At 39.6% G+C, this 22,070-nt stretch overlaps 1 protein-coding gene across 1 annotated transcript in view; it reads right to left on the minus strand.

The window, feature by feature from the left end:
* Positions 1 to 22,070, minus strand: part of IL1RAP (interleukin 1 receptor accessory protein) — a 160,043-nt gene that overhangs the window by 82,743 nt on the left and 55,230 nt on the right. The window contains exon 2 of the mRNA XM_068971468.1: positions 21,829 to 21,893. Within this exon, the coding sequence (XP_068827569.1) occupies positions 21,829 to 21,892 (64 nt within the window). The 5' untranslated portion in view covers position 21,893. The remainder of the gene's footprint in view (positions 1 to 21,828; positions 21,894 to 22,070) is intronic.

Genomic DNA, 22,070 nt, shown 5'->3' on the forward strand with positions numbered 1-22,070 from the left:
AAGATTTGGATTCATTCTACCAAAAGTTTTCTGTATCTGTGCACAGATGTGCTTATACACACATGCACACAGTGGTGTATGGTAAATCAGTGATGGGGTTAGGATGGGGGCCGATTTGTAGCAATTTTTATTTTCCCCTTGGGTAAATACTCTCACCATAGCCAGTTTCAAACTACCAATGGTTTAATAGCTGGCTCACAGAATTCCTGAAAATTGAATAAATAACTCTCAAAAGCCCTGCAATCTAAACGTTGGCAAACAACTGCCACTGTTTTAAAGACTTCAGATTTTGAAAACTTTATGCTGTATGGTACCTGTTTTTCCAGTGGTCATGTATGGATGTGAGAATTAGACTGTGAAGAAAGCTGAGTGCTGAAGAATTGATGCTTTTGAACTGTGGTGTTGGAGAAGACTCTTGAGAGTCCCTTGGACTGCAAGGAGATCCAACCAGTCCATTCTGAAGGAGATCAGTCCTGGGTGTTCTTTGGAGGGAATGATGGTAAAGCTGAAACTCCAGTACTTTGGCCACCTCATGCAAAGAGTTGACTCACTGGAAAAGACTCTGATGCTGGGAGGGATTGAGGGCAGGAGGAGAAGGGGACGACAGAGGATGAGATGGCTGGATGGCATCACCGACTCGATGGACGTGAGTCTGAGTGAACTCCGGGAGTTGGTGATGGACAGGGAGGCCTGGCGTGCTGCGATTCATGGGGTCGCAGAGTTGGACATGACTGAGCGACAGAACTGAACTGAACCTGTTTTTAAACAGAAATATCTATCATAAACTCATTTCCTTATCACTTCTCTGGTGGCTCAGTTGGTAAAGAATCTACCTGCAATGCAAGAGACCAAGGTTTGATCCCTGGGTGGGAAAGATCCCCTGGAGAAGGAAATGGCAATCCACTCCAGTATTCTTGCCTGGAAAATCCCATGGACAGAGGAGCCTGGGAGGCTACAGTCAACAAACATAAAATTAATTTTAAAGACTCAACAGTATTTTCCATTTTTTTTTTGAATCCTCTATCAATGGATGATTACATTGCTTTTTTCAGCATTACCTATTTGAACAGAAGTATGAAAAACAAAATTGTGAATACATCTTTATGCATTTCTCTGATTATTTCCTCAGGATATATGTGTGCAAAGCTCATTAAAAAATCAAAGGGAGGCACTTTTGTGTCTTTGAAACAGTCAAGGTATCCTCCACAGAACCTATTCCAGGTACACTCCTACAAACAGGGTACCAGAACACCACACTTGGGCATGAGATCACCATGTCCTGTCCAGCACTAGACAGGACTGTTCCCCTTAATTCTTGCTAATCTAATGGGTGGAAAGTGACATCTCATTGTTGGTTTAATTTGTATCTATCTTACTCATGAATCTGAGCTTCTTTTTAGGATGAACTTGTTTCTCTTTTTGAACGGCCTGAACTTCTGGTTAAAAATCTTTTCATATTTTTTGAAGAATATATTTTATATTGAATGGATTTATTTTGTGCACAAGAGCTCCTTGTGTTGTGATGGCACTAACCACTGCCATATACCTATATTTTCCCAAATTTTCATTTGTCCTTTAACTTATAATATTGTGATGCTCCACCAATGTTGTCAATCTTTATGTAATCAAACATATCAAATTTTCTTTAATGGCCTCATCCTTGATGATTGATATATCTAGAAAGGCTTTTATTTCAACCTTGTGAAAACATTTGCATATATTTTCTTCTAGTACTTTTAGGGCTTAATTTATTTTTTAACATTTAAATATTTATTTCAACTGAGATTTGTTTGGAAGTAAGGAGTGAGGTAAAAAATTTAACTTTATTTTTATAGAAATTATCCAAATGTCCTAGCATTTAAATATATCTTTTCCACTGACTCTGGATGCTACCTTGGGCATCCGCCAGCTGCAGGGCTGGCTTCCTTTCTTTTCTGGATTTCTGTTTTCACTTCAATTTTGTCCTTGGAGAATTTCTTACCAACTCAGCAATTCATTTTAAAAGACATTTATTTTTAAATGCAGAATTTCTAGCTGCTTTACAGGAAAAGGGTTGTTTAGCGGACATGGTCCACCATACTGAGAAAAACTGAAATCTTCTCCAGTCTATTTCTGATGTGCTGGTTAGCATGAACATTCAATAAATAGATAATGTCAGGGATCTGCACAATCCTTCCAATAACCTTTTGTGATAGTGAAGACGATTGCAACAATATCCCTACTAGTCCCTGGACCCTGACTATCTCTTCCTACTCATCTCAGGTCTCTTCTTCCAGAGTTCTTTTCTTTTTTATTTATTTTGTGTGAATTTAAAAATATTTTTATTGAGGTATAATATAACATTATGTTAGTTTCAGGCATACAGCATAATGATTTGATATTTGCATATATGGTGAAATGTTCACCACAGTAAGTCTAGTTAACATTCATCACCATACATAGCTACTTTTTTTTCCCCCTTGGGATGAAGATTTAAGATTTACTCACTTAGCAAATTTCAGTGGATAAATAGATAAAGAAGATGTACTATTACTACAGTATTATTCAGTTAAAAAAAGGAACTCTTGCCATTTGTGACAACACGGATGGACCTTGAGACATTATGTTAAGTGATATACATCAATCACCATATTATCTCATATGTGGAATCTGAACAGATACAATGAAATAAACAAAAACCTGAGTCCATAGATGCAGAGAACAGATTGGTAATGGCCAGAGGTGAGAGATCGAAAGGTGGGTGAAACAGGTTGCAAACTTACAGTTACAAAATGAGTCATGGGGATATAACGCAAAGCAGGAGGACTACAGTTAATAATACTGAATCGTGTATTTGAAAGTTCGCCCCAGTCGTTGAAGTTCCAGCAACACTGGCATCATGATCCTTGTGGCTCAGGCCTTCACACATGACATCCACTGCCTTCTGCCGGCTATCTTCTCAAATAGATCCTCCCAACCATCTGACAATGAGAGTATTGTCCTATTACTTTTCATCAGTATAATGTCCTATAAATTATCTTCACAGAACTTTTAAAAAATGTATTTATTTACTTATTTTCTTCTGTCCTACACCTTTTGCAAGAATTAAGCTTCATGAGGGCAGATATCATCTGTGCTTTGTTCACCAACGAATACAAAAGCAGAGTGCCCAGCACATACTGCTATACTATGAATGGATGCGAAGTGTCCTAATTTTTTTTTACATGCCCTGTGGGAAAGGGAACATTAACAGGTGCCCAGGAAACATCTGCTGAGGTGGGTTCCACATCTAGTCATGAAGGACCAGTTCCCCTAGATGTGGGTATAATATAGACCTTTGACTTGTTTTTATAACATCACAGAGGTACTTTTTCAAAACAGGAGGGAAATACTTATCCTTCTGTGATGAAAAGTATAACATGCTTTAAAATGGTGGCTCAGCCAGTAAAGAATCTATCTGCAATGCAGGAGATGTGTATTTGATCCCTGGGTCAGGAAGGTCCCTTGGAGAAGGAAATGACAACCCACTTCAGTACTCTTGCCTGGGAAATGACATGGACAGAGGGGCCTGGTGGGCTCCAGTCCATGGGGTCACAAAGAGTTGGACATGACTGGGTGACTGAACACCTGTGACTGTTAGTATAACTGGCACCATCCTGGCCCTGACAGCTGCTTCTGTCCTTCACCGACCCTACCCAGGACTGTACTGGACAGTGTGTCACTTCTTTGTCATCAAGGGCTTTGTAGTTAATAGATACTGCTTAATAATTACTAGGGTCCGGTGGCCTCTATGCTCTGTTCAGTTCAGTTCAGTTCAGTCGCTCAGTCGTGTCTGACTCTTTGCGACCCCATGAATCGCAGCACGCCAGGCCTCCCTGTCCATCACCAACTCCCGGAGTTCACTCAGATTAATGGCCATCGAGTCCGTGATTCCATCCAGCCATCTCATCCTCGGTCGTCCCCTTCTCCTCCTGCCCTCAATCCCTCCCAGCATCAGAGTCTTTTCCAATGAGTCATCTCTTCGCATGAGGTGGCCAAATTACAGGAGCTTCAGCTTCAGCATCATTCCTTCCAAAGAAATCCCAGGGTTGATCTCCTTCAGAACGGACTGGTTGGATCTCCTTGCAGTCCAAGGGACTCTCAAGAGTCTTCTCCAATACCACAGTTCAACACCATCAATTCTTCAGTGCTCAGCTTTCTTCACAGTCCAACTTTCACATCCATACATGACCACAGGAAAAACCACTAGATGGACCTTAGTCGGAAAAGCAATGTCTCTGCTTTTGAATATACTATCTAGATTGGTCATAACTTTTCTTCCAAGGAGTAAGCGTCTTTTAATTTCATGGCTGCAGTCACCATCTGCAGTGATTTGGGAGCCCAAAAAAATAAAGTCTGATACTGTTTCTACTGTTTCCCCATCTATTTCCCATGAAGTGATGGGACCAGATGCCATGATCTTCGTTTTCTGAATGTTGAGCTTTAAGCCAACTTTTTTGCTCTCCTCTTTCACTTTCATCAAGAGGCTTTTTAGCTCCTCTTCACTTTCTGCCATAAGGGTGGTATCATCTGCATATCTGAGGTTATTGATATTTCTCCTGGCAATCTTGATTTCAGCTTGTGTTTCTTCCAGCCCAGTGTTTCTCATGATGTACTCTGCACATTAGTTAAAAAAGCAGGGTGACAATATACAGCCTTGACATACTCCTTTCCCTATTTGGAACCAGTCTGTTGTTCCATGTCCAATTCTAACTGTTGCTTCCTTACCCGCATACAGATTTCTCAAGAGGAAGGTTAGGTGGTCGGTATTCCCATCTCTTGAAGAATTTTCCACAGTTTATTGTGATCCACACAGTCAAAGGCTTTGGCAGTCAATAAAGCAGAAATAGATGTTTTTCTGGAACGCTCTTGCTTTTTCCATGATCCAGCGGATGTTGGCAACTTGATCTCTGGTTCCTCTGCCTTTTCTAAAACCAGCTTGAACTTCAGGGAGTTCATGGTTCATGTATTGCTGAAGCCTGGCTTGGAGAGTTTTGAGCATTACTTTATTAGCATGTGAAAAAAAAAGTGAAGTCGCTCAGTTGTGTCTGACTCTTTGAGACCCCATGGGCTGTAGCCTACCAGGTTCCTCTGTCCATGGGATTTTCCAGGCAATAGTCCTGGAGTGGATTGCCATTTCCTTCTCCAGGGGATCTTCCCAACCCAGGGATCGAACCCGGGTCTCCCACATTGTAGACAGAGGCTTTACCGTCTGAGCCACCAGGGAAGTATGTGAGATGAGTGCAATTGTGTGGTAGTTTGAGCATTCTTTGGCATTGCCTTTCTTTGGAATTGGAATGAAAACTGATCTTTTCCAGTCCTGTGGCCACCACTGAGTTTTCCAAATTTGCTGGCATATTGAGTGCAGCACTTTCACAGCATCATCTTTCAGGATTTGAAATAGCTCAACTGGAATTCCATCACCTCCACTAGCTTTGTTCATAGTGATAATTTCTAAGTCCCACTTGACTTCACATTCCAGGATGTCTGGCTCTAGATTAGTGATCACATCATCATGATTATCTGGGTCGTGAAGATCTTTTTGGTACCGTTCTTCTGTGTATTCTTGCCACCTCTTCTTAATATCTTCTGCGTCTGTTAGGTCCCTACCATTTCTGTCCTTTATCAAGCCCATCTTTGCATGAAATGTTCCCTTGGTATCTCTAATTTTCTTGAAGAGATCTCTAGTCTTTCCCATTCTGTTCTTTTCCTCTATTTCTTTGCATTGATCGCTGAAGAAGGTTTTCTTATCTCTTCTTACTATTCTTTGGAACTCTGCATTCAGATGCTTATATCTTTCCTTTTCTCCTTTGCTTTTTGCCTCTCTTCTTTTCACAGCTATTTGTAAGGCCTCCCCAGACAGCTGTAGTCCCCACAAAATGATGAAAGCTTTGGATGACATATTCCCAGCACCCACAAGACTGGTTACTCATTCATGAATTTTGACTTAGAGATGCATGTCCTGCTTCCAAGGGCCTACATTTCTACCCTCGGTTAACTATAAAATTGTCCCCATGGCCCCTTGGTGGTGCAGAGAGCAGCTACAAATGCTTCAGAATACTTGTCCACCCAGTCCAGATCCCACCCTGTAAGTTACCTATATGAAACTGATCCATTGACTATAATGAGCTACCTGCCTTATTTTTCAGCCTCAAGATGCTTCTCAGTTCAGTGGGTGCATTTGCTCCTCCCTCTGTCCTTCAATACACACACACACACTCACTCACTTACTCACATGCACACAAAGTAACAGTTTCTATAATGAAAAAAGATAAAATATTCCAGGCCCACCAGGAATAAAATGGAACTCAGAGTGAATCTACCACCAAATTTCAAAATTCATACCCAAATACCACTAAAAGCTAGCAGGAAAAAAACTGGCATTATTAGACCAAAAACTATTTTCTAAGACTATATATTAAAATGTTTCCTAGGTGGCACAGTCATTAAAGAATCCGCTTGCCAATTCAGGAGATACAAGAGATTCAGATTCAATATCTGGGTCAGGAAGATGATTTGGAATAGGGAATGGCAAGCCACTCCAATATTCTTGCCTGGGAAATCTCATCGACATAAGAGCCTGGTGAGCTATATATGGGAGTTGCAAAGAGTCAGACACAACTGAGCTGGTTTGTGGTGGTATATATCTAAAAAATGTCTGAGCCACATGAAAACATCATTTACCAAGTCCCTAAACACTTAAGAGGAGGGAAAGAGCCTGCTGTACTTGGGCCAGAAGGAAAAGACAACGAGTTCCAATTAATATTTCTGAGTTAGCCATGTGGGAAGCCAAATGAATAATGCCAACATAACCTTGAATACCTTGATACTGAATCACTTGCCTTGGAAATGAACAGAGATCATTCTGTTGCAGCAATACATGAACCGTGAACTTCCAGATGTTCAAGCTGGTCTTAGAAAGGCAGAGGAACCAGAGGTCAAATTGCCAACATCTGCTGGATCATCAAAAAAGCAAGAGAGTTCCAGAAAAAACATCAATTTCTGCTTTATTGACTATGCCAAAGCCTTTGTGTGGATCACAATAAACTGTGGAATATTCTGAAAGAGATGGGTATATCAGACCACCTGACCTGCTTCCTGAGAAACCTGTATGCAGGTCAGGAAGCGACAATTAGAACTGGACATGGAACAACAGACTGGTTCCAAATAGGAAAAGCAGTACATCAAGGCTGTATACTGTCACCCTGCTTATTTAACTTATATGCAGAGTACATCATGAGAAAAGTTGGGCTGAGGAAGCACAAGCTGGAATCAAGATTTCCAGGAAAAATATCAATAACCTTAAATATGCAGATGACACCACCCTTATGGCAGAAAGTGAAGAAGAACTAAACAGCCTCTTGATGAAAATGAAAGAGGAGAATGAAAAAGTTGGCTTAAAGCTCAACATTCAGAAAACGAAGATCATGGCATCTGGTCCCATCACTTCATGGCAAATAGATGGGGAAACAGTGGAAACAGTGAGAGACTTTATTTTGGGGGGGCTCCAAAATCACTGCAGATGGTGACTGCAGCCATGAAATAAAAGATGCTTACTCCTTGGAAGTAAAGTTATGACCGACCTAGACAGCATATTAAAAAGCTGAGACATTACTTTGCCAACAAAGGTCCATCTAGTCAAGGCTATGGTTTTTCCAGTGGTCATGTATGGATGTGAGTTGGACTATAAAGAAAGCTGAGCACTGAAGAACTGATGCTTTTGAACTGTGGTGTTGGAGAAGACTCTTGAGAGTCCCTTGGACTGCAAGGAGATCCAATCAGTCCATCCTAAAGGAGATCAGTCCTGGGTATTCATTGGAAGGACTGATGTTGAAGCTGAAATTTCAATACTTTGGCCACCTGATGCACAGAGCTGACTCATTTGAAAAAACCCTGATGCTGGGAAAGATTGAGGGCAGAAGGAGAAGGGGATGACAGAGGATGAGGTTCAATGGCATCACGACTTAATGAATATGAGTTTGGGTGGACTCCAGGAGCTTGTGATGGACAGGGAGGCCTGGCGTGCTGTGGTTCATGGGGTCACAAAGAGTCGGACATGACTGAGTGACTGAACAACTGAACTGAACCTTGAATACTACAATTAACAGTTTCCCATTCCCCTCAAATCCACTACATCTGCACTGAACCACTGTTCCGGCATGCATCTGCGATCTTGTTTAGAGCTGCTTTCCTTTAGGAAGTTTTTTATGACCTTGGAAAAATACGTTATCTGAATATATGCAATTGTAGCGCACTGTATATGCTTCAGGAAGCCACAAATCAATTTTGACATAGTATTTGCACCATGAAAAAATCACATCGTATGTTCTCTGTTTTTTTAATTGGCTGAATGTTTCCTTTTAAATGTGTGTGCTCTGTATCAATTATTGACAGACAGTTTTGGTTGGCATATTTAGAAAATGAAGAGTTTTAATCATAAAGAATTAAGTGGTAGCATGGTACTGAGCAAACAGCATGCATTTTAAAGTCAGTCGTGTAGACAAGTTTTACCACTGAGTAATAGTTATGTTGTTTAGTTGCTAAGTTGTGTCCGACTCTGCGACCCCATGGACTGTAGTCTGCCAGGCTCCTCTGCCGGGAGCCAGTGTGAGGAATCCCGCCCATGACAAGGTCATGAGGAAGGAAGCTGACATACGCAAGGCGTGCTCAGATTTCAGGGACCCCTCTGGAAATTCCTAAGCATGTACCCCAACAAAAATCTGCCGGTTTTTGTGCTCTGCTTTCCCACTTTTCTGATATTCTCTGGAAAAAAGTCAATTCAGGGTTTTAGTCTTCTGCATTTGAAAGGGATGCAGAAGATAGCTCTGATAGCCCTCTGATAGCTCTCTAGCCTGCCTAACAGGTTCCCCAGACCTCTTACAGCTTGTGAATTGCTTACAGCCCCCCAACCTCGAGAGGCACAAAGCTTAAAAGCATCTTAAAGATACAGAGCCTTTTCTAAAGAGTTAAAAATTATGTTGGTAGAGGGTTTTCACTGTTGACTCAAGGATTGCTGCCAGACCTCCATATTTTTTATCTTTTAGGCACCTGGAAGGATGTTACTCAATGTAAGCAGGATGTAGAAAAAGATACATAGTAGTTTTGATGTTAGCAACACTAGACTTTTGAGTTAATTGCTTCTCTTTTGCTGTAAATCACTGTACTCCCTCTACTTGTTATAAGTTGCTGTATCCTTGCTGTGTAAGAATGTAACTTTATTTAGTGCTTTCTGAGAGTGGCACCAGACCTTGGGAAGATCAACACAAATAAGTCTTGTGGTTGACAAACCCTTATCAGAAAAAAGGCTGTAAAATGTTAATTGGCCCTTTTGGCTGGAAGATGATGTAAATTACCTAAGACTTGTGTATACAATTAGGTATGCAGAAAAAAAAAGCCTGGTTTTGATAAGAGTCTGGACTGCTAACGCTGCATAACTTTGTGTTACCCATTGATCTCCATGTTTTATCAAAAGTATAAAAGGCCTTCTGAACAATAAAGGATGGGACCAGTTTCTCGGACCAGCTTCTCGGACTAGTCTCGGCCTGGTTTCTTGGGAATCTGGCTCCCCCCGTGTCTCTCTCTCTCTCTCTTTTTCTCTCCCTTTCCTTCCCTCTGCTCTTTACTTTAATTTCAGGCTGAATTTCCATCTGGGGCGCGGAGGCTCGCCAGGTCTACTTATTTGCCCTGGTTGTTAAGACCCGCGCAAAAGGGAGCTTAAGGCGAGGAACCCTTAGATATTCAAGCGGGCACCGGTGGCCCAACGTAGATGGTGCAAATTCCTTGTCTGGAATTTTATTGGTCTTCCGCGTAAACCAAGCTATTCAGCCCTCTTCCTCCACTTAATCTTCCTACTGCACTATAGTTTCTTAATCTAATCTTATATTAATAAATAAACAAGTCTTTCCACGCCAACGCCGTCCACCCTTCGAATTCCCTGGATCCACCGGGGCTGGACCCCGGCACTCCTCTGTCCCTGGGATTTCCAAGCAAGAATACTGGAGTGGGCTGCCATTTCCTTCTCCAGGGGATCTCCCCAACCCAGGGATTGAACTCAAGTCTCTTGCATTGGCAGGTGGATTCTTCACCGCTGAGCCACCTGGGAAGCCCTCATAATAGGGCTTTTCAGTTAATTGAGCTTTTTAAATTCACTTTTCTGAATCTGGAGTTCCTCACTGGTAAAGACAGATGAAATCATTTATCTCTATCTTATGAGGTTATTTAGAAATTTATGTACTATTTTGTGTTAATATATACATATACACAACTCCCTAATTCAATTTATGTTATCCCCCTCACCTTCCTTCTTTTTTATTAAACACACACACTCCACTATATAGTTATTACCAATTTACAGAGAATTAGAATAAAAGATATTTAAAACCATGCTTAGTTTAACAAGATCTTCCTTTAGTGATTAAAAAATTCAATATTACATAATGCTTCATGGCTATTTTTGCAGTCATAAATTATCATTGCATTGTAGATGAGAGGAAGAACATTTTTAATAATAGGATATTTAGAGTAATAAAGGTGAAATAGCTAAGAGCTTGCTTTAATAAGCAACCAGAAACAAAGACCCTGCCTTCACTTTCTTCCTGAAATCCCCCTTAGCATCTCACTAAGAATAGTGCATGCCATGGGAGGGACTCCTCCAACACTTCCATTTACTAACTGCTTTATTCACAATTTCCATTATTTCAACCATCCTCCAAACAAAGCCATACCTTTCTCTTAGACCTAAATACAAGCTGGGTTTCTACTGAGCCTCAAGCAATACACTGCTAATAGAAAAGACTTTTACAGCTCAGTGTCAATTGCAAACAGACTGTTTCTGCCCTAGACCTTAGGTATGCAGAGTGCATAGGGAACACTCTTGCCTGCCATCTCCTCTTCCTTCATTACCATGCCGGCAATGCACAGCTCCCTGCCTCCACCATCTCTGCCGTATTCTGCCTTCACAATACAAGTATCTTAAAGATGCTGATGGCACTCTTGGCTAGAAGAACACTAGCTACAAGGAAACTCCTATAATATTTCAGGCTTCTATTTCATCTCATCATTTTAATATACTAAGAAGAAAGGAAAGAGAATGTAGAGACAAACAACAGAAGCTGAGCTATTCTGAAATGACACCATTCAATGTAAAGTTCAGTTAGAAAGGGAGAGTATTTAAGTGCGGTATCTTTCAAAAAAGTGTGTGTGTTTTTTTAATGACCTGAAAAAGTATATAACTGGGATTGCATCAAATGCAGCAATGTTCCTCTACAGAAAGACTCTGTAGCTCTTTGTCTTTGTATCTCTCTCTATGTGTCTCTATCACTATATCTTCTCTTTCTTTGTCTCTCCTTTTTCTTTCCTCTTCTCTCCTCACCCCCACTCCTCTTTGTTTTCCTTTACCTTGAGTGAACAATAAAAAACCGCTGAAAAGACATTTAGAAGCAAGCCATGGATGTCAAAAAAGTCCTGTATAAGAGAAATTCAGTTTTCCCCAGGAGACTAGATAGATCAAAAAGTCCAAAGCAAGTTAGAAAATATGAGTATAAAATTAAGGCTTTCTAAGTGAAAAGCAAAAATTAGTTCATTAAGAGTTCTGGGGCCATCTGATGTCCCAAAGATCTAGGGAAGGACAGAATTAACTCTGATGCATCAATTTAATTTATTAAGTATAAAATGTTTGAACAGCAAAGTAGTCCACAATGAATGATTAGAGGTGTCTTCCAAAAGTGAAAAAGGGTAAACAAAGCTAGACTAAATAATGGTCAACAATGGTTGAGAACTGCTTGAGAACAATAATTTGTATATCTGTGTTTGCCTTAACACTAATAGAGATCTATATTTCAACTAATAATCAAATAAAACCCACAATATTATATTAACAAAGAGCTATATTTATATAGAAAAAGCTACCAGTGACTGATGGATGACCTCTCTGTTTCTTTTCTTTTGAGTATCTACGTAAGTTCCTTGAAGGAAGCATAGTTGGCAAATACTCTCCAGTTCATCCCTCTCCCTGGTATGGAAAGCCCAAACTTTAAAGGGACAGCAATGTTCTGTTATATAAGTTACGGGAAAAATGCAAACATCAGAAAAGTGGCGTGTATATCAAAATGCACAGTAATGATCTATATGGGAAAAGAATCTAAGAAAGAGTGGATATATGTATAACTGACTCACTTTGCTGTACACAACACTGTAAATCAACCATACTCCAATAATTTTTTTAAATGCATACTCCTGCCTAGCTTAAGGAGTACTTCAAAAAATATGAAAGTATCTTGGAAGTTAACAAAAAAAAAAAAAAAAAAACAATGATGTCAAGGAGCCTTAAACTATTATTAGAGACCTTACAAACACTGTAGGAAAGGGCATTTATTTCCTAATAATGTAAAGTTATGCCAGGAGTTTTGATTCTGATGGCAGAAGGAGAAAAGAAATTCATAAAAATAACAGAACTCAGCCAAGTTTAGATTATCAAGTGTGTGATTGTTTTGTCTCTTTTCTCTCATTTTCTCAACCATCTTGTATTTTCATTGTTCCCACTGCCTCTAAAACAGAGAAAGACAAAAGAAGGCAATTCTGTATATTGCTTTTATAGGTTTGTATGGCAGGTACTTGAAATTATGACCAAGGTTCTCATATTATTTATAAAATTTACCCATTTTCTCCCTGTCCCTCAAAAATAAATGAACAATTGCAACACCCAGTGGATTTTAGAATAAAGCAAACTTTGGGTTTTTTTTTTAATTGAGGATAGAAGTATATTTTATTTTCTAAAGAAATTCATCTATTAAATACAAAAGCTGTTTTAAAAATAGTGAAATAAAATGGGTTTTGATTGGCCCAGTAGTGAGTCGGTGGTAATCAGATGGTGATTTGGTTCTCTAAAGCTCATCTAAATATGGCAGAAACAAATGTTAAGGGGTGAGGGGTGGGATGGGCCTGCAGAAACAAAGGTGATTCAAAGGGCAAGAAAGTCTTATAAGCCAGACATTGTCACTGAGAACCATGTATACTCACGTATTCCCTACAAAAATAGTGTCCTCTTTTAATTCATACATGTGAAGGAAAAATCAGGTCATTTTTCTAAACATAGAATTATCACTGCATTACAAGAAGCCTTTCTAGAGAATTTATAACTGCAAAGTCAGCATCACACCAATAAATTGTAGTACCCTAATATCTTTTCAATACCCACCCTTGGGAAGTACAAGTAACTAAACATAAACATCAGTCTTTCAAAGCATTAAAAAAAAAGAGAAAAGAAAAGAAAACAAGAGTGAAGATAGCTGCTCCCAAGAAGAAACATTTAAAGGACATCAGGGTGAATGCTATAATTCCAATGACCTTTAGGTCTAAGAATAAAATGAAACTGTATTCTTCTCACATTCTCTAAATGTTTGGACTAAATTGCATAGAAACAAAATGTGTTCAGGATGACCAGCCATGAGCAACAGAGATAGGACTGAATGTCACAAGTACACCCAAGTAAGGAGTTTTTCAAAAAGCTATTCAAATAATATGAGACCATGGGAGCTGGCAACAAATTGAATATTTGCCCCAAACTGAAGGAACCATTGCTTGGCACTAAAATACAATAGATCCTTGTAGAAGAAAAACAACAACAAAGAACTGCCCAAGTGTATCTAAAATGCATTAAACAAAAATATTTCCTTCACCTGCAGGGATTCCTGTCCTCCACAATCTGTTCCCAACCTATCTTTCCAGCTTGGCTTCTAAACACCTTCACACTATCCCTTCAGCCAAACTGAACCATTCTGTTCCCAAATAAGAGATGTATTTTCTCCTAGAAAAGAGCAGTTGTTCTCTGATTGAGAAATCTTCAATACTGCCCTACAGTATGAATAACTTTCTCTGCTCTCTCATGCAATTTTGTTTGGTATTTTTTTTCTCTTCTTTCTCTCAGACTTGACTGTAAGATTCTTACAATAAGAACTTTTCATTATTTACCCTGGATTCTAACAATATTAAATGGTCAAACACATGCTATTTAGAATAAAGTGAAATCACTGTAAGATAAATATTTGTCATTAGAAATAATAAAATAATAGGAATGGTGTATCTTGGATATGTCCATGGTTTATTGTAAGACCCACAGTGTTCTTTAATAAAAAAGCAATAATGAAGAACTGGTTGAGATTTTGCTATCGTCAGTTGGTTTAGTTGGCTGGATGGTTAGGTTTGTTGTTGCTAATCGGTTGGTTGCTTTGGTTTATATGTAAGGACACAGAGAAACAGCATGATTAAATGACGTTAATGTCATTAAATAGCTCATTAAGCTAAACAGTCAGATCTTGAATCAATATCTTGATTCCTGCTAAGCCACAATGCTACATAGTGTAATTCATTTCCAATAAGTCACACTATTATTTCCACTCTCGACAAATTTCTTAAAAATAATGATAAAAACATCAGGGAATCTTACCTCTGTTAGCATAAGAAAGCCCTAAGGTTAGGCAATGTGGTATAAAAGAAAGAGCTTGGCTTTTGGAGGAAAGATGGCCTTTGAAACCCTATCAGAAGTACTGCTAACTGAGGCCAACCCCACACTCCCCTCTCACCTTTTCCTCCCTACTCGCCCCCTACCCCGGCTCTATATTTCCTAATTTATAAGAGGGTTGTAAGAATTTCTACACCCCACCCCCATCACAGTGTTTTCTGTGAAACTAATGATAATGTGTGAAAAATCTAGCCCTGCACCTGGCACACAGTCAACAGTCTGTTGACTCTGAAATAAAAAGCTGTATTCAAAGATGTGAGTGTGTGTGTGTGTGTGTGTGTGTGCGCGCGCGCGCGCGCACGCGTGCATGTGCATTTGGGGAAGAAAATTCATTGCTATCATTTTTCATATGGTCCGCAGCAAATAATTTTGAGATGGCAGCATTTTTCAAATTCATCAGATTATACATGGTACCATTCTAACGACATCCCCAACTTGGAATCACAATTTCTGAATATTTATTTCTACTCTAAAGGTGGCTTTAACAGTTCAACTTTCTAACATGCTGCCAAAGAAACACACCAAAAGGGAAGTGTGTGACAAATTAGTTTGCTTTTAGAATCTTGCAAAGGAGAGCTTCTTTGCATATAATATTGGAAATATTTAATTGTATGATAAGCAAAAATGGGAATATTGAGTCTTGAGCTTACATTACAGTGATTTTCTTCCTCGTGGGTAGAAAACATCTCAAATGAGGGGGAAGAGGGAGTAAAAATAATTCTCATGTATTAATTAAAAAACATAACAATCTATTACAGGGTGGTCCTTTAACAATTAGCAAAACTCATGATCCCTGCAATCTTAATATATTTTTCTAAATTATTTATATGCTAGTAGAGTCCAAGGGGAATGTATTTAGTAAAAATAATATCTATCTTAGGAACTGAGGAAATAGCTGCAATCACAGTTTTGTTAAGTACTAGCTGTATGACTTTGGATAGCTCTCAGCCACTCTGATTCTAATTTTCTGACCCCTAAAAGGGAGTTAAAATACCTTGACTGCTGTGTTTTGGGTGTGAGAACTAAATGACAAAGAATATGTAAAATTCAAATCAACTTTTATTTCAGCAAAGGGAGCTTTATTATCACCTCTATAACTGTAACATTATAATTATATTATCACTACTAAAATCATTCAAGCTTTAATTCCTTAAAAGAGAGTAAATACTGATTTTTGATTATTTGCTTTTATTACTATCAGAAATGAAATGTTGATTCCACACTCCCCAGTGAAGATGGAAATCACAGTACTGCTATAGAAAGACTATGCTTTCTAATCAGAATTGATCCCACACTCCCCAGTGAAGATGGAAATCACAGTACTGCTATACAAAGACTATGCTTTCTAGTCACAATTGTGTGCCTTAAAGTCCAGTTGACTGTATTTGAAATGCTCCACATAGAAATAAAACTGTTGTGTCATTGTGATTTCTTTTTAAAATTTGGGGCTTTCCTTTAGAGAAGGGCCCACACGAAGGAGTCCAGAGGAACAAGATAAAACAAATATCACAAGCATGTACAGAGCTTTAGGGTTTTCAAGATATCTCTCTTTGTTCACATCAATCCTGTGGTTCCGTTAACATGGGTACCTGAAGCACAGGAAGGGCCTTTGAAAGCCTAACCAGCCTACTGTCATCTACTCTGTTGTAAAAAGCATGATGCACGAGAGGTTGGTTCATCGGATCCCTTTTTCCCTCTCATAGCTCAGAGCCAGTTCCCCTTTTATTTTTGTCAATAACACTTACTTTTTGTTCCTCTCCTTCCAACTAGGAAGTGCATCACAGACACAGACACAATATACCTTTTCATAAGGAAGGCAAATGAATATGGGCCAGATGGGCCGAGGGCATTACAACATGTTTCCTGCTCCCATGGTGACTCAATGGGGCTGGTATGAGAACGTATTTTATTCAAGAAGTCAGCTTCCCTGGCAGAATTATGAGTCAGTTCCTGGGTAAAAAGCTCACTCTCCAACAACATCTGAGGGGGTGGTGGTGGGGGGCTCCTTGGATGGATTACAGTAAAGGTCATTCAGAAAAGCAACACTGCCAGGACCAGTGGGGAGGCACCAGCCCTAATGAGCCACTACCTCCTGAGAATTCACTGATCTCTAACAAGGTTAACAAGGTCATTTTTCCATTTCCCTTCAAGGTGAGGACATAAAACTACATTGATGAATTGCTAGTATGAATACAAACAAGTTCTATTATAAACTTTATAATTGACCAATTATATAGTTGACCAACTTGGGCAAAAAAAAAAAAATGTGAAGGGACAGTTTTTCATTCATTTTATATATATATTCCTACCTATACTTATCAATGCACTGGTCACAGCAAACACCCTCTTCCAACAACACAAGAGAAGACTCTACACATGGACATCAACAGATGGTCAACACTGAAATCAGATTGATTATATTCTTTGCAGCCAAAGATGGAGAATCTCTATACAGTCAACAAAAATAAGACCAGGAGCTGACTGTGGCTCATATCATGAACTCCTTATTGCCAAATTCAGACTTAAATTGAAGAAAGTAGGGAAAACCACTAGACCATTCAGGTATGACCTAAATTAAATCCCTTATGATTATATAGTGTAAGTGAGAAATAGATTTAAGGGACTAGATCTGATAGATAGAGTGCCTGATGAACTATGGACGGAGGTTTGTGACATTAAAGGAGACAGGGATCAAGAACATCCCTATGGAAAAGAAATGCAAAAAACCAAAATGGCTGTCTGAGGAGGCATTACAAATAGCTGGGAAAAGAAGAGAAGTGAAAAGCAAAGGAGGAAAGGAAAGATATAAGCATCTGAATGCAGAGTTCCAAAGAATAGCAAGAAGAGACAAGAAAGCCTTCTTCAGTGATCAATGCAAAGAAATAGAGGAAAACAACAGAATGGGAAAGACTAGAGATCTTTTCAAGAAAATTAGATATACCAAGGGAACATTTCATGCAAAGAGGGCTCAATAAAGGACATAAATGGTATGGACCTAACAGAAGCAGAGGTTATTAAGAAGAGGTGGCAAGAATACACAGAAGAACTGCAGAAAAAAGGTCTTCATGACCCAGATAATCACAATGGTATGATCACTCACCTACAGCCAGACATCCTGGAATGTGAATCAAGTGAGCTTTAGAAAGCATCACTACGAATGAAGCTAGTGGAGGTGATGGAATTCCAGTTGAGCTATTTCAAATCCTGAAAGATGATGCTGTGAAAGTGCTGCACTCAATTTGCCAGCAAATTTGGAAAACTCAGCAGTGGCCACAGGACTGGAAAAGGTCAGTTTTCATTCCAATCCCAAAGAAAGGCAATGCCAAAGAATGCTCAAACTACCACACAATTGCACTCATCTCACATGCTAGTAAAGTAATGCTCAAAATTCTCCAAGCCAGGCTTCAGCAATATGTCAACCGTGAACTCCCTGAAGTTCAAGCTGGTTTTAGAAAAGGCAGAGGAACCAGAGATCAAATTGCCAACATCCTCTGGATCACTGAAAAAGCAAGAGAATTCCAGAAAAACATCGATTTCTGCTTTATTAACTATGTCAAAGCCTTTGACTGTGTGGATCACAATAAACTATGGAAAATTCTGAAAGAGATGGGAATAACAGACCACCTGATTTGCCTCTTCAGAAACCTGTATGCAGGTCAGGAAGCAACAGTTCGAACTGGACATGGAACAAAAGACTGGTTCCAAATAGGGAAAGGAGTACGTCAAGGCTGTATATTGTCACCCTGCTTATTTAACTTATATGCAGAGTACATCACAAAAAACACTGGGTGGGATGAAGCACAAGCTGGAATCAAGATTGCCGGGAGAAATATCAATCACCTCAGATATGCAGATAACACCACCCTTATGGCAGAAAGTGAAGAGGAGCTAAAAAGCCTCTTGATGAAAGTGAAAGAGGAGAGTGAAAAAGTTGGCTTAAAGCTCAACATTCAGAAAACAAAGATCATGGCATCCGGTTCCATCACTTCATGGGTAATAGATGGGGAAACATTGGAAACAGTGTCGACTTTATTTTTTTGGGCTCCAAAATCACTGCAGATGGTGACTGCAGCCATGAAATTAAAAGACACTTACTCCTTGGAAGAAAAGTTACGACCAACCTAGATAACATATTGAAAAGCAGAGACATTACTTTGCCAACAAAGGTCTGTCTAGTCAAGGCTATGGTTTTTCCAGTGGTCATGTATGGATATGAGAATTGGACTGTGAAGAAAACTGAGTGCTGAAGAATTGATGCTTTTGAACTGTGGTGTTGGAGAAGACTCTTGAGAGTCCCTTGGACTGCAAGGAGATCCAACCAGTCCATGCTGAAGGAGATCAGCCCTGGGATTTCTTTGGACGGAATGATGCTAAAGCTGAAACTCCAGTACTTTGGCCTCCTCATGCGAAGAGTTAACTCACTGGAAAAGACTCTGATGCTGGGAGGGATTGGAGGCAGGAGGAGAAGGGGATGACAGAGGATGAGACGGCTGGATGGCATCAGGGACTCGATGGACGTGAGTCTGAGTGAACTCATGGAGTTCGTGATGGACAAGGAGGCCTGGCGTGCTGCGATTCATGATGTCGCAAATAGTCGGACACGACTGAGTGACTGAACTGAACTGATAACTTTCATATATCTATCTGTATGTATGTAAACACTGAGTTCCTACTATGCATCTATGTGTCAATCTTTACTCCAAGTTCATGGGTTAACAGACAAAATGAACAAGTCCCTGTCCTTGGGGAGCTTAAAAGCAGAGAAATAGGCAGGAACACATTCAGAAAACAAAGATCATGGCATCCAGTCCCATCACTTCATGGGAAATAGATGGGGAAACAGTGGAAACAGTGTCAGACTTTATTTGGGGGGCTCCAAAATCACTGCAGATGGTGACTGCAGCCATGAAATTAAAAGATGCTTACTCCTTGGAAGAAAAGTTATGACCAAGCTACATAGTATATTCAAAAGCAGGGACATTACTTTGCCGACTAAGGTCAATCTAGTCAAGGCGATGGTTTTTCCAGTAGTCATGTATGGATGTGAGAGTTGGACTGTGAAGAAGGCTGAGCACCAAAGAATTGATGCTTTTGAACTGTGGTGTTGGAGAAGACTCTTGAGAGTCCCTTGGACTGCAAGGAGATCCAACCAATCCATTCTGAAGGAGATCAACCCTGGGATTTTTTTGGAAGGAATGATGCTAAAGCTGAAACTCCAGTACTTTGGCCACCTCATGCAAAGCGTTGACTCATTGGAAAAGACTTTGATGTTTCAAGGGATTGGGGGCAGGTGGAGAAGGGGATGACAGAGGATGAGATGGCTGGATGGCATCACTGACTCGGTGAACATGAATCTGAGTGAATTCCGGAATTTGGTGATGGACTGGGAGGCCTGGCGTGCTGTGATTCAGGGGGTTGCAAAAAGTCGGACATGACTGAGCAACTGAACTGAACTGAACTGTGGAAAAGAAAGAGAGAAAGAAAGAAAGGAGAGGAAAACAGAGATTGGAAAGGAAAAAAACATGAAAAAGGAGGAGGAGAAAAGGATGAGAACGATTGATACAGTGAGAAAAAATAATGAATGTTATGAAGAAAACTAAAGAAGGATAGAGGACTGGAGTGACTGGCAGGCTATTTTAGTTAAGATGTTAAGGAAGGCCTCTGTAAGAAGATACCATTCAAGGACAGAACTAAATCAAATAAGAAACTACTATCGGGGTTATACTCAACATATTTAAAATCAGGACATCACGGAACTGGCCAGCCAAATGGGACACTCAGTTAAGCACGGTAGATGCTGGTTTCAACAGGCAGTAGAGCCCTATACTAGTGAATCCCAGTTGAATATCAGTCCTGCTTATAATATATCCTCTCCTCTGTAAAGCCCCTAAGGGCCAACAAGGTTAGAAGTTCTCTCTCCTTCTCTTGGCTTTGAGCTGTCCTCTGTCCAAGTTATACCCCTCTTTTAGTACTATTTTTGGTTTCCAATAAAATGCCTTAAGCGCTATAGCAAAGCCAAAACACACATAGGAAAAATAATCAGGATAGTAGGAAGCCTCAAATCCATGCCACATGAAGAAAAGTTGAAGGTATATACGGGAGAACATGGCCATGGTTTGGTGACCCCTGTTAAACATCTCTGTTGGCCTCTCACATAGAAGAAGAAGTAAAGCAATGATATTCAAAGTATGATCCATGATCATCAGGGAAATTATACATGGGAATGTTTTTCTTTAAATGAAGATAACTCAGTTCCTTGAATTAAAACTAGAGACTCATGGGATGAGGTATTTTCCATTTAAATCAAGCAGTTGAACCAAAGAAATGTATGGATGTGACTAAAGACAAATTTCAGTTATATGTAGTAATAAAATTTTCTAATAATGTGATCAGTCCAAAGACACAATGGGCCAAAATGAGATGATCACTAGTTAGAGGTACCATCAAATAGTTCTGAGCAGTACTTCTACAGATGAGATGAGACCCACAAAGACAGACTTTCAAGTCCCCTGTAACTCTGATGTCATACAATCCATGTCCATGATAGCTGAGTTTGGTTATTTAAACTCAATAAATATTTTGGCTGCAACTTCTTATGCTCATGAAGTAACATGTAAAGAAAGAATGAGCCTAATGATAGGTTCTTTCTTTCCTATGTGTGCTCTCTGTGTGCACAGTTGCTCAGCCATGTCCAACTGTCTGTGACCCTTTGGACTGTAGGCCTCCAGTCTCCTCTGTCCATGGGACTTTTCAGGCAAGAATACTGAAATGGATTGTCATTTCCTTCTCCAGGGGATCTTCCCAAGTGAAGGACTGAACCTGTGTCTCTTGGGTCTCCTCCATTGCAGGAGTCATCAGAGCAAAACTCTATCTTTATTTATTTGTTTTTATAAGGTATCAATGGGCTGTTACCACCAAGGCTTTCCCCACCACTGGCTCAAGTTTGGAAAACAGAAGTCATGCACTATCACTGTCATTTCTTTTTCCATAGGACCTGAGGTAAGGGGAAGAAATATGATTCTAGTTGCCTTAGATGTGAAGGTGAAGATAAATTTCTATAATCAAGCACACCAAACCAGTCCCCCCAGTGTACTTTGTCCCATAAAGACTAAAGATTTCAGTAGTTCTTGCCACCATCAAAACTATATGATTCTGTCAAATATAAAATTTATATTACCACAGAAGTCAATGAAAATAAGCAACATTATGGTCTCTTAACCCATTTTCAGACATACGACATTACTCTATGTGTTATCTGCATCTTAACAGATTGTTAAAAGACGTTCACTTACCTGAGGCATCGCTTTGCAGGATCCCATAGAAGTACAGACTCATTACACACCACAGAAGTCCCATCCTGTCAATACAAATACAAAGGCAAGGAGAGTACTTATTACCCTCAAGTGCTTAAATAATACTAGTGCATATGTAGGCTGACTATCGACTAGAAACTATTTTAAGACTTCTACAATATTAACCCAAAAATATAATTATATTTATAATACATTTTTAATATTTATAAAAAATAACACAA

The sequence above is a fragment of the Capricornis sumatraensis genome, chromosome 1 (genome assembly GCF_032405125.1).
Source record: "Capricornis sumatraensis isolate serow.1 chromosome 1, serow.2, whole genome shotgun sequence".
Classification (NCBI taxonomy): domain Eukaryota; kingdom Metazoa; phylum Chordata; class Mammalia; order Artiodactyla; family Bovidae; genus Capricornis; species Capricornis sumatraensis.